This window comes from Magnolia sinica, chromosome 4 (assembly GCF_029962835.1).
Source record: "Magnolia sinica isolate HGM2019 chromosome 4, MsV1, whole genome shotgun sequence".
Lineage (NCBI taxonomy): Eukaryota > Viridiplantae > Streptophyta > Magnoliopsida > Magnoliales > Magnoliaceae > Magnolia > Magnolia sinica.
The window spans coordinates 12309980-12327214 of NC_080576.1; the positions used below are offsets into that span (position 1 = coordinate 12309980).

At 40.0% G+C, this 17235-nt stretch overlaps 1 protein-coding gene across 5 annotated transcripts in view; it reads right to left on the bottom strand.

The window, feature by feature from the left end:
- Positions 1–839: 839 nt before the first annotated feature.
- LOC131242454 (uncharacterized) overlaps positions 840–17235 on the bottom strand; it is a 29791-nt gene continuing 13395 nt past the window's right edge. For 4 of the 5 annotated variants that reach the window (XM_058241093.1, XM_058241094.1, XM_058241092.1 and 1 more), the window contains 2 exons: positions 9644–9967; positions 840–1164 (listed from right to left, as the gene is read on the bottom strand). In XM_058241093.1, the coding sequence (XP_058097076.1) occupies positions 1072–1164; positions 9644–9967 (417 nt within the window). In that variant the 3' untranslated portion in view covers positions 840–1071. Of the gene's footprint in view, positions 1165–9643; positions 9968–9997; positions 10355–17235 lie in introns of those variants that run through there. The other variant, XM_058241095.1, reaches the window with a different exon arrangement.

Here is a 17235-nt window from a genome sequence, read left to right on the forward strand (position 1 = left end):
TTGGAGTTAATGGTCTGGGGGAGAAAGATGATGGGAAATCCACTCCTACGATGAGAAAAATGGTTCATCATCAAAATGACTAGATGTTTTGCATTCGACGGAAATGTGTGGCTGGGCCATCTTGGCGATCAAAGAGGGCAAGTGCAGAGTGGCACATATCCCTCCCATGCACTGCATCGGCATGCATACAATGAATCATAGCCAGAAAAACCAAAAACTCAAAATGTCCAATCTCAGGTTGGGTGGAATTTAAGACCCAAGAACAAGTCTTGAGTTGACTCCATGTAACGATATTTGAAGAGCAACTCAACCTTTACAATTATTACAAGTGCTGAACATATATGAGCACTAAAATAGTGGGTTGTGGGTAAGCTTCATGCAGCAAGGTCATGGGTCCTACTTTCATTGCCTGCCAGGTTTGTCTGTCTCGTTTTGAGTCTTAGCCAAGTTGGATGAGCCAACCGAGTATTGAGCAGACTTGATTTGTTGTCGAATCTGGACCAAGTCATGCTAGTGGCAGAGTTTCTCAGAAACTCAGCATAAAATCTCATCGACTCAGACCACTTTCCAATTAAGTCAGTAAGTTTTTTGAACTATGCAGTGAATTGCTTCAGAAGACCGATGGATGGCTTCAAGCATTTCTCTGAGATCAGATTAATATCCATCCACAAATTCCAGGCCAAATACCCAGAACACCAAAACATCACATCAGCAGAAGCTCATGTGCTGTGGTACCATATTTCAACAGAAGCATGTGACACAATCTTTTTTATGTTCGTCTGTTTGTTTGTTAGTTCTTTGGGAAAGGAATCAGAAATATACCAGACAAAAATAATAAGAATAATAATAAATGATTGTAATATGGATCAATCCAAATATAAGTTACAGTTTATTAAGGTTGATCCAAGAAGAAAATGTTGGATATGTTCGTACAAGGAATGGTATGAGAAGGTCGGTGAGGGGGAGCAGTTGTAACAGCTTATGCAACAGGCTATGACACATAGAATTGAAAAAAAAATGTTCAAATAAATAAACAAATAGCGGTTTTGGACTGCTGTAATACAATCAGAGCTATGCAAATATTTGCTGGATGACGGTCTCCGCATTCCCATTGTATTGTGCTAGTAGATGGATAGCATCAGCCCTCGGCAAAGCAAGGAATTCCTGCAACACCATTCAGAAAATCAAAGACGGTAACACTATCTAAATGACTAGCATACTGCAAAGTTGACATTCTGAGTTCTCAAAGGACAACTGATAACAACCACAACTGAAGATTACATGAAGAATGTACATATACTGCAGTGTACTTCAGTTCATCAATGTCAAAAGGAAAAAAAAAAGGCTACAAATATTCAGATGAATAAGATGAATGGAATTACACATGCAAGGCATACTCATTTTTTTTCAGATTTATATTAATGGGGCATATGTTGGGCCTATTACCATAGATGAACCATGACCAGGGAACATTCTTGGTATGTTGCCAACAAATGGATGATTGAGAGATACAGCAACTGTCAGATTCAACTGAAGAACAGCCAATGATTGGTAGTTAGGATCTTCCAACCTGGGAGGTCTACAACCATGGTGGGCCCAACATACTAATGCAGATCAATGAACTAACACTTAAACAAGCTGAAAACACAAGGACACTTAAGATGATGCATCAATGTATATGAAATATGAAACACAATGCACAGAACAACAAACGTAGAATAAATTGTTCCATATATACATAAAATGCATCTACATAGATTTGATAACTTTTATAAGGTGAGTGATGTAATTGGTTCATATTTCTTAAAGAGTTTTCTGGCCCCACTGCCCTCCCAAAACCAGAACTTGACCCGTGGTACTGCCACAGGATTCTAGCACACTAACCAACTCAACACTCAAGCTGGAGACGAGTGGTCTAATCCTACACTGGACCACTGATACTTTCAACGTATGCTTGGCTGAGTGCTTTAAGGCTTGAGTGCATTACATAGTTGCTCATTACAAAATACATTTTTTTTTAAAAAAAAAAAAAAAAAACAGTGGCTAAAATATAACAGCTCCATCTGACAGCTTGAAACTACCCCTTGCAGAAAAATCGAAGGACCTGCATAAGAATTTTATATATATATATATATATATATATATATATATATATATATATATGGCATTTCTCAAATTACCTCCAGCAAACGACTAATGACATGGCAACATAAATTCATGTGACTCTAAAGTGGAGGTTAATTCAGGTTGGCTGGAGACTCCCTAATGCGGAAAACTGAAAAGAAATTGAACCTGAAAAGAATTAAGATGTACTGGTATGAATTTTGAGTTCAAATCTCTCTCCCATATGCCACGTGACTGATAAGAACCCAAACAATGGACTGTTGGTAGACAAGTGTAGAACTAGTATCACACACAACACATGCTCAGAAATTGAAAGGGGGGGCATCATATGAAATCACCAATGAATGCATATTCCCATACATATGGCTTTCCTCATTGAATCATGGCAAGGACTGCAGAAGCTGCCTTCTTCTCATTGGGCTCTTCGTCCCTCAATGGGTTTGGTTGATACAGTACCTCTAAATGTGGAGGGGTGTGTGCGTGTGTGATTTTTTGATAGATAACGATTTTATTAATAGAGAAGAAAGGGAACAGCCTCCTCAAGATGATCAGAGTGAGTCCCCAACATGCAAATATGTCACAGCTTCCTTGTCCATCTATCAGCTAGGGATTTAGCTTCCCAGGAATGAGATTAAAAGAAAAGGAAAATAGAATTCTTGTAGCCTGAATGGTCTACTTTTCTATCATACAACCAGGTCAACCAATCAAATATGTGTTACTTTCACTGGGGTGAGATCACACCATTGACTAGTTTCTTCAACCAGAAAATCACCAGACATCAGTTGGTCATTATTGGGATGAGGTACTTTGGTTTAATCTATCATGTTCTGTGAAACCATATTTATGCTACTGCATCTGTGCTGTCCTTCACCCCTTTTCCACCACAATTCAGTCGTATGTTGAAAATATTGATCTGTAACCAATCTTCATTTCCTGCCTACTCAGGAGCAGTGGGTATTTGTCGAACTACCAGCAATGATGGATTCTCCTTAAGGCCATCTAGTGCAAAGTTGTCATTCACTCCTCTTCCACTGAAAAATCTCCCTCATGCCAGCCCTCCTGTTCCTCACAAAGCTGCAGATGTTGTGAAGGGCACGATGGTGCGAAGTGGCTTGTCTCCCACATTTGAAGCATGTATTATTAGGTATCTAATTTTGAGCAACAGCCTTGTCAAACTTCATAATTGCACATGCAAGTATGGGATGCTGATTTTTCCTATTAACTACCTGTGTAAGTGTTCTGGATGCACCTATTATCTTGAGGGATAGTACTGTGTGGGCAAATGTACGCGGAGCTGAACAAGCAGAGTAGAACTGCTTGGAGTAGAAAGGGATGCAGGATATATGGGCTTGTGAATTGTTGCAACTGGCTGCAATTCTTCTGTTCTGCTTCCAGGCTCCCAGAGCTATCTTATAAGCTTTATCAGTGATTTCCTGTCCAATTGCTACCATATCTTTACAGATGTTTGTCCTCAACCTATTGCAGAGGCTGTTACCGCTTGCCAGGCAGACTCTATAACTTGCAATGTATTGCCAGATCAAAGAACTTATTCATATTTTCTTTGACAGTGAGATACCCTGTAGTAAAGAGAGAAGATCTGAAACATTGTAATTCACTGAGATACCCTGTCGTAAAGAGAAGATCTGAAGCATTGTATAATTCAGGGACAGGACTCTCGTCAACCTAGCCTTAATTTCACCCAAGCAGTCACAAGAAGCCTGTTGAATCAAATGCACCTCAATCTAACACCAATAGTCCTGGCCGATCCCTTATGCTTCATACCAACAAATCATAGTGCTACTTCATCTGTTATGGTGTACCATCTCCTGTAGTCTTCCAACAATCTCAACCAATCATGGACAGTTTTGGGACAGAGTAACAAGCCGTTACAGGATGACAGTGGACAGACTGGAGTAGTAAGTGGGGCTGGTATGGGGATGGATTTAGGAACATGAATGTTGGCTGATTTGGGTTAGGCTCTTTAGACACGGGCGGACAGGCTTATGGGAATAACCTGCTGGACATATTACAGATAGTTTTGGCCTAAAGTAGGGATAAGGACAGAGCAGTTGTTGTATGACCATCCGACTGGGCTCAACACAGATCTATTGATCGTGCGACCATGAGTGGGTGTTCCACAAAGAAGTAACATGCACCTGCAAATGAATGTGTACAATAACCACAATATAAAAAATTGAACACGATGACCATAGCAGATACCTTGTACCAGTTAATTGTGCCAACATGCCCTTGCACCCGTGCTTACATGCATGTTGCATGAGTGTAACGTAATTGTTATTATAGGCCACAGGTTGGTTCAAAAATGGTAATTAGAAAAATATGCATAGAAACAGAAAAAGACCAACACAATGCATATATACACAACGTGTACGAAATATAGGTTTCCATGAATATACATCGTAATCAATGTTGTCAAATGGCATAAGTGATCCCATGCAACCCAGGGGGCTGCATGCACACATGATCATATGCAATCGCACAACTGAGAGAGAGAGAGAGAGAGAGAGAGAGAGAGAGAGAGAGAGAGAGAGAGAGAGAGATGTATACAAAGCAACCGCATAAAGCTCAACGGTTCAAAAACCATATATGCCACTATGGCATATGCAGTCCATGCTTCCAAAATGGCATATGCAATTGCATAATTCATTTATGCGTATGACAATATGGATCATAACTGGAGGGAAGGAAAAAATCCTCCACCAGAGAAATGACAATCTAGATCACCTTCTACACCAATGAGAAAGAATCCCCAGTATAGAGGCCCCTTGGCCAAAACATTCAAGAGAGCACTCGCCTCGCCTCCAACATGGGTATGCAAACTGTTTAGCTTACACATAAACTGCATGTCTCAAGGAATATAAAAGAAAGCTTCTATGACCCATATTGACCTTCCACCAGAGAAATGACAACACCTTCTGTAAGCACAGGCCCCAAGGAGTTTCTGGAGAAAATTCTCAATCCTCCTCTAGGAGCTAATGCATCAGCTTTAACTGAATTAAAGGCCCAGAATACAACATTTGTGCGACCCCCTTATCATCCCTAAGAACCTCCTGCACCCCCATTACCATAGGGACCTCGATTCCATAAAGATCCATCAAAATTTAACTTCCACTAACTTCAATCTGGGCAAAAGAAAAGAAAAGAAAAGAAGAGTTTGAACCTTCTTTGTCATTTGATCACCATCCCCTAATGGAAGTGGAGATTGGAGAGGAGACAAAGCCATCTTAACCTTAACAAATGCTACGCCACCCAACACACAAAGAATTGCAATTTACAGAACACATCCTGTGGAATTCAGGCCAAGTAATAGCCCACTTAATGAGGCTAAGTTTGATCTTCCTAGTGACTTTTTGATGATGGGTGGGTGATTTCATAAAAAAACGTGATTATTCCTTTCCTCCAAAAAATTGGCTGAACCGTCATCATTATTTGATTAAATTCCCCCCATGGAAAAGAAGATTGGAGCTGAGACCTCACAGACTTTGGGCCTAATAATGCTTTGGAGTTTAGAAGGCAAGATTGATCTTCATGGCAACTTTCATGATGGGTGAGTTATGTCAATCAAAACGCAATTATTCCTCTCCTCCACATTTCCAAACAGGGCAAGGGGGAGCACATTCACGCATTATTGTTTGATAATTAGCATTTTCATAAAATTCTCCCATCATTTTATTTGAATTGGATGATCCCAGGGTCAATTAGCAGCATTATTTCGGATTAAGACTTAAGATGGGGACCATTCTCAGTTAAGGGGAATATTCTTTGGAAAATGCTGCCCTACACCATTATGTAGGGGCATTTGTGAAGAAATAATGATGGGGACATCATGCGCACGCGTGCACACACACCTCCCTACGCATGTACGTACATAGAAGGAGGACCCCACCATCGATCTAGCTCGATGACGACGTCCAGAGAGGGCCTCCTAGCTAGAAGACAAGTTTTTGTTCAAAAAAGTGGACCCCACCATCGATCTAGCTCGATGACGACGTCCAAAGAGGGCCTCCTAGCTAGAAGACAAGTTTTAGTTCAAAAAAAGTGGGCCTGATAGTCAAGAAAAGCCCATCATGGGATGTCATGATCGTGGCCCACTCGTCGGATTGATTTCATATTTTAAGTTTTGCTTATTATTGTTATTTAGAACATCGTGAATGTTTTAGATTTCCTTGTTTGGTCTTTATTTTAGTTTACTTCATCACCAAGTAATAGATTGCGCACATGGCGCGAGTTTTGAGGTATAGGGTTTTCTTATAAATAGGCACCCCTGGTAGCTTTTTTCATTTTGAAGATTAATAAAAATTCTGCGTTTTCCCACTCTTTGAGTTGTGAAGCCTAATTGGGTGCGAAGCCTTTCCTTCATCGAAGGGTTAACTACCGTGGTGCGAAGCCACATCTATCCCGATTCGCCCCCATCCATCGCCATCTCTACTACCCATCTTTTATCATCATTTCTTCTCATCTCACCCCATCATCTACACTTCGAATTAATCATCTATTGCATCTATTTTCCTCCCCACAGCAGAATTTCAGAATCTGGCCCTACAAGAGGGTTGAAACTTCGGCGGAGCACCACGTACAAACCGTACATTGGATCGAACTGAGATTTGGGGTTTTGGAGTCCAAGCCTAGCCGACCAGGGCCAAGGTGGCCTTTTTCTGAATAGTGAGCCCCACACATGTGCGGCCAGGATCACACGCGGGTGCGTCTAGGCCATTGTTGTTGTCCACGCGTACGGTACTTCTCTAGTTCGTCTCTCTCCTCTCTTTCTCTCCGCTTTTACCCAAAATCCATAAACTTAACCCTAAATCACTCAAATCTCCAATTTTATGCCCCTTTTCTTAACCTAGGGTTCCTCGAATTGGAATTTTTGAATTCCTTAGATTAGGCACTGATTACTATGTATGTGTGGATGATTATTTCTTTTTGAGTATCGTTTGGTTCATAATTTTTATTGATCCAGCCCTATCATGTGTAGGCCTAGACCTACATAGATTCCCCTTAATTGAATGTTTGGACTTTCATGTGGGATATGGAATTTGTGTAATTGTTTCTGAACTAACGTGATCTTAAGCCTGAAATCTCACATATCATATTTAAATTTCATGTCCATCGACACCAGCACCAGGGAAGTCGCTGCTTCTAAGGTGAAACCAGAATTCTTCAGGGCCTCAAGAGGAATATTCCTCAAGATTGAAGATTCACATTCCGACCGTTATTTGGTGGCCAGTTTTGGATGTTTTGGCTCCAGATTTGCTGTATCAGCTCCATGTAGCTTTTTTATACCTTTTTTTATTCTATTTAGTGTCTCTCAAGTGGTATATTGGACCAACGAGAGTGCCACTCATTTTGTTGGCTCCTTGGCAGCCTTTTGTTTTCTTGTCTTCTCCAAGTGCACTTTCCACAGATTTTGACAAATCAACAGTTATCTTTCAAAAATAAAATGATGCAGGACATGAAAATTAACTATGATATGCAAGATCTCGAGCTTTAGATCATACTAATTCAGAAACAATCACATAAAAATTCCACATCCCACACAAAAGTTCAATCATTCAAGCAAGGGGAATCTATGCAGGTCCAGACCTACACATGTTAGGGCTAGATTACTAAAAATTATGGACCAAACAATACTCAAAGGGAAGTATAGTCTTCCACACATGCACAGAAATATATTCCCAATCCAAGGGATTCACAGGTTTCAATCCAGAGAACCCTAAGGTTAGGGAAAAGGGGCAAATAAATTAGAATTAATGCAATCTAGGGTTAGGGTTATGGAAGGTAAGTACAAGAGGGATGAAAGAGGTGAGAAAACGGAACCCGTCAAGAGTCCTTGCGCCCGGACAGCGGCCCAGACCTGACGCCCGTGCACAGGTGCTTGGCCGCACATGTAAGGGGGCCCCGGGGTCTGGAAACCGACTCCTTGAATTTGGTCGGCTAGGGGTGGGCTACAAAATCCTCAAGTTTCGGCTCGATCCGATGTGCGGTCTGTGCGTGGTGCTCCGCCGAAGTTTCAGCCCTCCTACAGGGCCAGATTCTGGAATTCTAATATAAAGAGGAGAATTGCTGCAATAAAGGATGGATTTGATGCGTAGATGATTGTAAGATATGATAAGTATGGATAGTAGAAGATGGGGGCGAATCAGGATAGATGTAGCTTCGCACCACGGTAGTCAGCCCTTCGAGGAAGGGAGGGTTTCGCACCCAATTGGATTTCCACAACTCAGAATCTCAGCGGAGTAGAAAAACGTAGGAATTTTTTTTTTATTAATCTTCAATGAGGAAAAAAAAACTACAAGGGGTGCCTATTTATAAGAAAATCCTATATCTCAAAACTTGCGCCATGTGCGCAACCTATTACTTGGCGATGAAGTAATAAAAAATAACAATTAATCAAAGTAATCTAAACCGTCCATGATACTCTAAATAACAATAATAAGCAAAACCTAACATACGAGAGTAATTAGACTAGTGGGCCACGATCATGAGAACCCATGGTGGGCTTTACATGGCTATCAGGCCCACTCCAACGAACCAAAACGCAGTCTTCTAACTAGGAGGCCCTCCCAAGACGTCGTCATCGATCTAGATCGATGGTGGGGTCCTCCTCCTTGTGTACGTGCATAGGGCGGGCGGGCGTGTGCGCGTGATTTCCCCATCTCAAAAATCCCCCTCTTTAAAAGGGCCTTTCCGCAACTATTAAAGACCTTGCCAATTGTTGTTTCGTAAGCACCAATGAACCCAGAAGTGCCACCCCCCTCTCATTTTATTTTATTTTTTAAAAAAGGGTAAACCACTTACCTCTCAGAAAGTGGACAAATTGATGGATGGTTTGACATCATTTCCCATGAAAGAATACAAGGGAGAACCCATACAAGTAACTACCTACGCCTAATAGGTTTTGGAAACAGTGTTTTAAATAGCTACACTATGTAGAGTGTAGCTTTACCTATGTAGCACAACTTAAGCCTTAATACCACGTAGCTCATGAAAATAGCTTAAGTCACGTGCAGCCTATAGTACATGATAATTTGCATACTCTACACGCTATGTAGCTCATGATACAACTTATCATTCACTAATCACTACAACATTAAAATCAACTTATCCTCTCCTACTGCTTTAGGTTGTGTTTGGTTGCACCAAAATCATGAAATTTTGTTGAATTTCATTATTAATCAGTCAAATTTGGTGCAGACTATCATGAAATTGGTGTAACCAAGAGCAATCTTGACCTCCCAATGCGTGCACGTGGATAAAAGTTACGGTTGACACACGAAAGAAAATTTGTCCACAAGTGGACGTGTTTTCATGGGTGCAGGAAAAAACTGAAATGGTCAATTAACAGGAACCAGAAATTACTTGATGCATGAAATATGAACAAACAGGTGATGAAGCACAGTGATAATAATATATTTTTTTGAAAGATCAGTGATAATAATATGAGAAGGTGGAAAAACAATGCCACATCTGTGCAGAGCTAGGCATAGGTGCAACTTACCATAACTTTAAGTATTGCTGTTTCGTCACAAACAACATCTCTAGAAGACACTGGAGTTGGACTGCTACCATCTTCTGGCATCCTGCTGCCCGAGGATATAGTAACTTGGGAAGAGCCATGTGTGCAAGTATCTGCGTATGCCTTGGATGTAGCATCAATAGACAAGGTGGCATCAATTTCCTTCAAACAATCTATCTTCAGAAGTCCTTCGAAGCGGTCTTTACACATTTGAAGCCTAAACCATTCATTATGCGTATGAAGGGTAGCCCTCATTATCTTCATCAGCTGAGGTTCTTTAATGCCGAGCCTCCTACCCATTGCAACCTAAACATCAAATATCCTTGAGTTCCACAATAGTTTTGCATGGCAAAGAAAATTGAGAATCAATCCATGTGACAGGAGGGGTAAAACAAAAACCATCCAGTCCTAGCAATGGGAAAACCAGAAAATGATACAAAAATTGAGGCAGAAACAATTTATGACGATACATGCACCACCTTGGAAGGTGGTCAAAATTTCCATGGTATTCTTCAGCATATCAAAGAAGAATATTTCTTGCATACGTCCTGTATCCATAGGGACATGAATTCCATCCTAGATTACTGATCGAGAGGCTTTTAACTTTCTGGACTTTGTTCTCTATGTTGCTTTTTATGGCCCCTTTGGCTTGTTACTTTTATACTGAACCCTTCAATTCAATAAGATTACAACCTTTAAGAGAAGAAATTAGTCAGATATCAATCATACTTATTACGATATTGCAGACGATTAGCATTCAAATGAATAATGAAGCCATTCAAGGTGAAGCAAACATGTTGCATTTTACCGGATATGGTTGTCAAATTTATAGAATCATGTGTAAGTTGAATCGTTTGCATATAACCAGGAATTCCAGTTTTGACTGCCATTGACAGATTTCTCATATGGGCAAAATCGGATAGATATTCCCCATAGCTCTTCGGCGAGGTGCCGCCTATATCATTTGGATTATTGCCTGCTAATTTTGGAATCCCAGTTGGAAGCACAACCATTCCATTTCAAACTAATGTGGCCCGAGGAGGAAGGCTTCTCCAGAACATACCACATTGAAGTGTTTTAAGTACCGACGATATTGGCCGATATATCCTATGATATATCTTGTATCCCACTTGTGCAATACGAAACACACAAGTAGTGGGATATATCCCACATGTTCGATCTAGTGAGCATTTTCGATTTTCGATCCTCCTTTTTTTTTTTTTCTTCTGTAAATCATGTTAAATCAGTGTTAATTGTTACAAATCCATGATTTTTCATGGATTGGGAGCTTCGATTTTGAAATTTGGAGATGGGTGGAGTTGCGGAAAATTGACAAAAATCAAACTTTCCCAATTTCTCACAAATCGGTTACAATCTTTGTTTCCGAACATAAAATTAAACATCTATGTAACTTGATCTAGTGATTCTTCTTTTGCTTTTGAATGTATTGCTTGTGTTTCCACACGTCTTTATATATTTATAAATTATATGAATATACTTGCATCAATTCAGTTAGACAACACTAGATTAGGACCCCATACAAAGAAAACCTATTATGTGCACTTGTTTTTGTAATGTTTTGATTTATAAGTGTGCATTGATTTTTTATTTTTTTTTTAACAATTACTGAAGTTTCATTGAAAAATTTGACCAAGTTCCCTATGTTTCACCATGTTTCCAACAAAAGCGATACATTACGCAATACAACCGATATATCCCATGCAATAACTGATATGTATCCGTATCCCAGAGGTACGATACGTAACACGATACCGATATTTCGAACACTGCATTGAAGGTTTGGTGGAGATCTCTGGAGGCGAGTGGGTGGCCAAGCATAAATTGATGATTAAGTTTTAAAAAGACGAAAACTCTGAGCAAACCTCACATTATTGGGGAGGAAATGAAAAACATCTTGAATGCCTTTCGGATGTTTCACCAAAGGAAGAAATCATGGATTTTTGAAGAGAGGAAAATGAGATGAGGATTGCACAGAAAATTAACCCTAAAAAGAAGGTGATTCAAGAAGAAATCACATGTAGGCAGTGTCCAAGAGCAGTATGGCTCAAGGAAGACAACAAAAATATGAGTTCTTTTCACGGCATAGCAAAGGCTAAGAGAAGTGACAATACTCAAAGCCTTCTTATAAACGAGGAAAGATTTGAAGACATGGATTAAATATATCATACTCGAATATATTCTCTCAAAAGGATGCCACAGGCCAAAGCCAGACCACTAGAGCTTTCATAAACTAAGCTAGGAAAAGGCTGACTGGGTTGAAAGAACTTTTGACGAAGATGAGTAAAAGGCATCAGTTTGGGAGCTGATATGGGAAAAAGCCCCAGGAATGGATTCTTTCATATGATTTAGGAAGACATCAAGGGGAATAGCTTGATATCATCTCAGAATTCCACAACAGGTGAAAACTCTCAAAAGATGGCAGGGGCTTCTTCCATCACTTTAATCCCTAAGAATGGAGTGGAGAGCAATATTTTGAATAACAGTATCAGTCAGCGTATTGGCTTAGCCCAAAAAAGATGCAACACGGGGCGTATTGGACCTGTAAGGCTGTACCGGATGATACAAGCCTATATCAGCCTCTCTTTTTTGCCCAAAAATGCTTGAAAATTTATTGAAGAAATAGGAAAAGTTGTAAAACACCAGAATCTATCTTCTTCTTCTTTTTTAATGTAGTCAATAATGAGTTATGGCCACTTTAGAAGTGGAATCGTGGAATGGGATTCATGCAGCCAACCCCAATTAGCTGGGAATAAGGCTTAGATTATGATGATGATGACGACGACGATGAATTGATGATGATGGTGGTGATATGTCAATAGTGTATCATACCATTCTTTGGAAAGAATGTTGTTTGCCGCGTTGACCTACTGAAAGTCAACCAAATACGCCCTAATCGAACACAAATCAAGCATGATTTGGTGGATTAGCGTCCATGACGTTAAATGAAACAAAAAGAAGAAAAGAAAAGTGATGGTTTACCTCTTATGTTTTTTCACAAGATGATCCATTCTGTTTCACTCAAATCTTGGGTTTTGATCCACGAAATTTACCCACATATATTCAAGGTTCCCTCATGGTTGACAAGTGACTGATATGGATACGATACAATCAATATGGCCTCATCTTTATTGGCTTTTTTTTTTTTAAAACCATGGCAGAAAGTCTAAAAGATAATAGAACAATAAGCTTAATTGGAACCCATACAAAATGCTGGGCAAGATCCTCGCTTCAAGACTTAATAAGGCGTTGAGGAAGTTGTTTCTAAGGCGCATGGAGATCCATCGAAGGAAAATCTTGGATGAGGCACTTGTGGTGCATGAATGTATTGATTCCGGACATCATAAGAGAAGCCAATGTTATTTCTTTACTTGACATGGAAAAAGTGTACAATAATGAATCAATTAGCTCACATAGGAGAAGCCATAGATTTTATGCCCAGGAGTTTGGGATTTGGTGTGAGGTAAAGAACGGATGTGTCAGCTTAGCTCACTACCAACTATCATGAACGGCTCCCCAAAAGGTTACTTCAAGAGCTCGAGAGGCCTATGGCAAGGAGAAACCACTTTCAAAGCTTCATTTGTGGCGGTTGCTGAGGCAAAAAACAGAATGACTGAGAAGACATTTGAAGAAAGCTCAATCCATGGTTTTCGGGTGAATCAAGCATACCCTCAGATAGCTCACTTTCAATTAGCCAACGACAAGATCCCCTTCTATGATGCAGACAGTCTACAATTATCGAATTTGATGAAAGTGGCGAGATGTTTCAAGGCGCAAAATGTCCAGAAAATTGAAGTACTAGGAGTTCTCCTAGAAGTGGAAGGGGCCCGTGATCCTGAATGCAAGACTGGGCAGCTTTGTTGCACATATTCAAAGCTCCCTCTACGCATGGGAAAGCCAAACAAGCACATTTGTAATGAGGTCATCAAAAGGTCAAGAGGGAATATCAGCATGGAAGAGCAAATACATACCTCTTGAGGGCTCATATCAATCTTATTTAAATCAGAGTAACCTAACATGCTGACCTACTATATGTTTCTCTTCTGATGCCTAGTGAATGAGAACGAATGTTTTATCCTTTGGAAAGAATACAAAGTTACTTTTTTTGGAAAGTGATGCAGGCCACGGCCCACCTAGGCCCATGGTCCACCTAGGCTCACAGTCCACCTAGGCCCACTGCAGCGCCTAACAAGATGTAGGTGCATAGCTCACTATAGGGCCCAACATGTGTTGATTTTTGGACTGTTTATTTATAGATTTGGGGGCCTAAATCAAGGATTGCAATTTACTATTTTTAGGAGATATAAGGATATAAAGATGTGATTGAAATGATTAAAGATATGCGAGGATGTATCTGATATGATTGAAGATATAGGGCTGATTTAGAAATGTAATTAGGATTATTTTTATGTTTGATTTTACTATTATTAGGCTTTTACCATCTTAGGTAGATTAGATTGGTTTGAAATAAATTATGATTGATTTGAAATCAATCTCTTAGTTGGAGAGATTTTCTTTAAAGATTCATTTAGGATCTATAAACGAGGGAGTGGTGTAGGATTAGTCAATTGAATATTTTTCTAAGTGCGAGTTTTCTTAAAGTTTTGTAAGAGAAGATGGTTGATATCAATAATGTTCTCTCCCTCTCTACTCTATTGTTCTTGTAGGTATATTTAATTATTTTATTTTATTTTATTTAATTATTTTATTTTTACGATTTGGGTATCGAAATCTTATTGACTCAAAAACCAGGTTGCACCAGAGAGGATTAACAAATCATGTAAAAAAAATTCACATAGTGGTGTTTGGGAACATTGAATACCTTGGAAATGAAAAGGTTTTCCGTGGAAATCTACTCTTTTTTTTTTTGGGTAAGGTGAAACACTCTTATTAAGGCACAAGGCCAAAATAAATAAATAAAAAGAAAAGAAAAAGGAAAAGAAACAATAGGAGCAACATAGACCAAACAAAAACCAAAAACCAAAGAAAACAAAAACCTAACGACCCCAAAATAGGACTATTAAACATCATTTCCCATTCCCAATAAGAAAGTAGGGTCCAAAATCATTTTCCATCTCTAAGGTTCTACTTAGAAAATGTGGATATCTGTGTCTTTATATATATATAACATAGGTTTCCAGGGTTACAAGATATATTTGATCTTTTACATTCCATAAAAATTGCACTCTGAACCAAACGATAGAACTAATGTTGGAATCTGAGTTCTCCATTTCCTCAGGAATGCATGTTGGTTTTCATCCACATTTTAGGTTTCCTATATCCAAACACTTCACTAGTGGAATGGAGAGGAGTGCGCAAACCCCAAAACTTGGAGGAGAAGTGTAGATCTTTTCAACATCCCACTTCTCGGGACATGGCTATGGAGACATGCAACAAACACCAATACATTTATGGAAGCAGGTGATATCTAGTAAATATGGCAATCAACAGACATCATCATGCTACATGACCTCACTAATTTAGAAAGCAACCATTAGAAGTCTTTTCTTTCAACAAAGTCATCATTACCATTAAAATAATAATTGGAAGTCTTTTCTCCATTGGGAGTATATTTTGTACGGAAGGACATATAATGTTGTGAAATACCATTAAGGCAGACTTTTGCTAGACTGTAGTCACTGTACAGGGTGGTCAAGGAGACATTAAGCCAATGTTGCAAACAGGAAATGCAGCAACTTGGAGCCCAAGTTTAAGAAGGGACATAAGGAATGAGGAGATTGAAGAACAACAACTTTTAGCAATGTTGAATAACTCGAACCCAAATACAATGGCATAGATACAATAAAGATGTGACTGTGAGGGTTCAGGATTTTTTTTCTTTTTTTTTTTTAAAATCCTTTTCTGGGTCAAAAGATTTTATGATGCCTTTTCTTCTTCTTCTTCTTCTTCTTCTTCTTATTTTTTGTTGTTGCTAATAATTATAACTGCATTAAAAGGAGAACTGAAACAAAAACAACAGAAAACATGACCGGAAGATACAACGCCAACCCCTCAAAAGACACACCAACCCAGGTTAGATGGACTATTTAACCTGGGGGAAACCTTTCCCTGACCTATTCCAGTAAAATAGACTATTTGCTTCATGTTTCCTCCATCGCCATGCCACTGAATGACGGAAATATCCTGACACACTCAACAATCGAATCCTTTTGATTTTGTCTATTAGGGCTTCTAAGGAGACCTGGGCCTCCTTAAATATGTGATTATTCCTCTCCTTCCATAGCTCCCAACAGATGGCATAAGGCCTGATGCTCCACAAGATCTTCCTCTTACCCCTCATTGGCTGAAATTCCATTGCATAAACTCCACTTCCAACACCCCAACTGCACAACGAAGAAGTTCCAAGAAGCCACTGAACCAGGCAATGAAAGAAAAGATGGGGCCCACTTTCTTCAGCTGCTTTACACATGACGCATCAGCTGGCAATAGCCATACTTCACTTTTGCAGCTTGTCCGCCATCAGCACTTTCTGCCTAATCACAAGCCAAATGAAAGCAAAAACTCTTGGAGGTAATGTTCAAAATATCGGTATCGTGTTACGTATTGCATCCTTGGGATACAGAAATGTATCGGTTATCGCACGGGATATATCGTTTGTGTCCGGTAATTTATTGCACTTTTTGGGAAACATGGAGAAAAATTGGGAAAATGGTTGGATTTTTTAATGAAACTTCAGGGATTGTTAAAAACAACCTTAATACACACTTTTAAATCATAACATCTAAAAAAAAAAAGGTTTCTGATGCAGGGGCATTTTCACACTGGGATCGAGTGGGGTCGCCTGTGGGATGTAGGGGCACACTCAGGGTGGGCAGGGCCCACGGGAGAGGTCTCATGTTTGAGACTCCTCACCGAGGGTGATTAATGCGCATTTCACACCGGGCTCGAGTGGGGTAGCCTGTTGGATGCGAGGACACACTCGGGGTGGGCGGCCCGTGTGAGACGGTACCCGTGTGATTTGGGGCCCACGAGGGGGGTTCGGCCGAGGTCCTAACCCATGAGATGTGTGGCCTGGGCTATGAGATAAAAGGATTAATTTGTCATACTCTAACAGTTCGAGCTTTTAGAGCAAATGGTTAATTATCCTGCATCAAATTGATATCAGAACAGGAGGTCTCATGTTCGAGACTCCTCACCGGGGGTGATTAATGCAGGGGCATTTTCACACCAGGCTCAAGTGGGGTCACCTGTGGGATGCAGGGGCACACTCGGGGTGGGCGGGGCCCACGGGGAGGTCTCATGTTCAAGACTCCTCACCGAGGGTGATTAATGCGCATTTCACACCGGGCTCGAGTGGGATAGCCTGTGGGATGCGGGGACACACTCATGCTCTAACAGTTCAAGCTTTTAGAGCAAGTGGTTAATTGTACTGCATCAGTTTCCTTTGTATAGGGTCCTAAGTGATGTGCTATCCGACTGAACTAATGCAACTATATTGAAATTGATTGCATAACATTTAGAGTGCATGTGATGATCATTTAATCCAACACTCTTAAATACTTCAAAATTAGTCTCAATTGACAACTAGTTGAAGG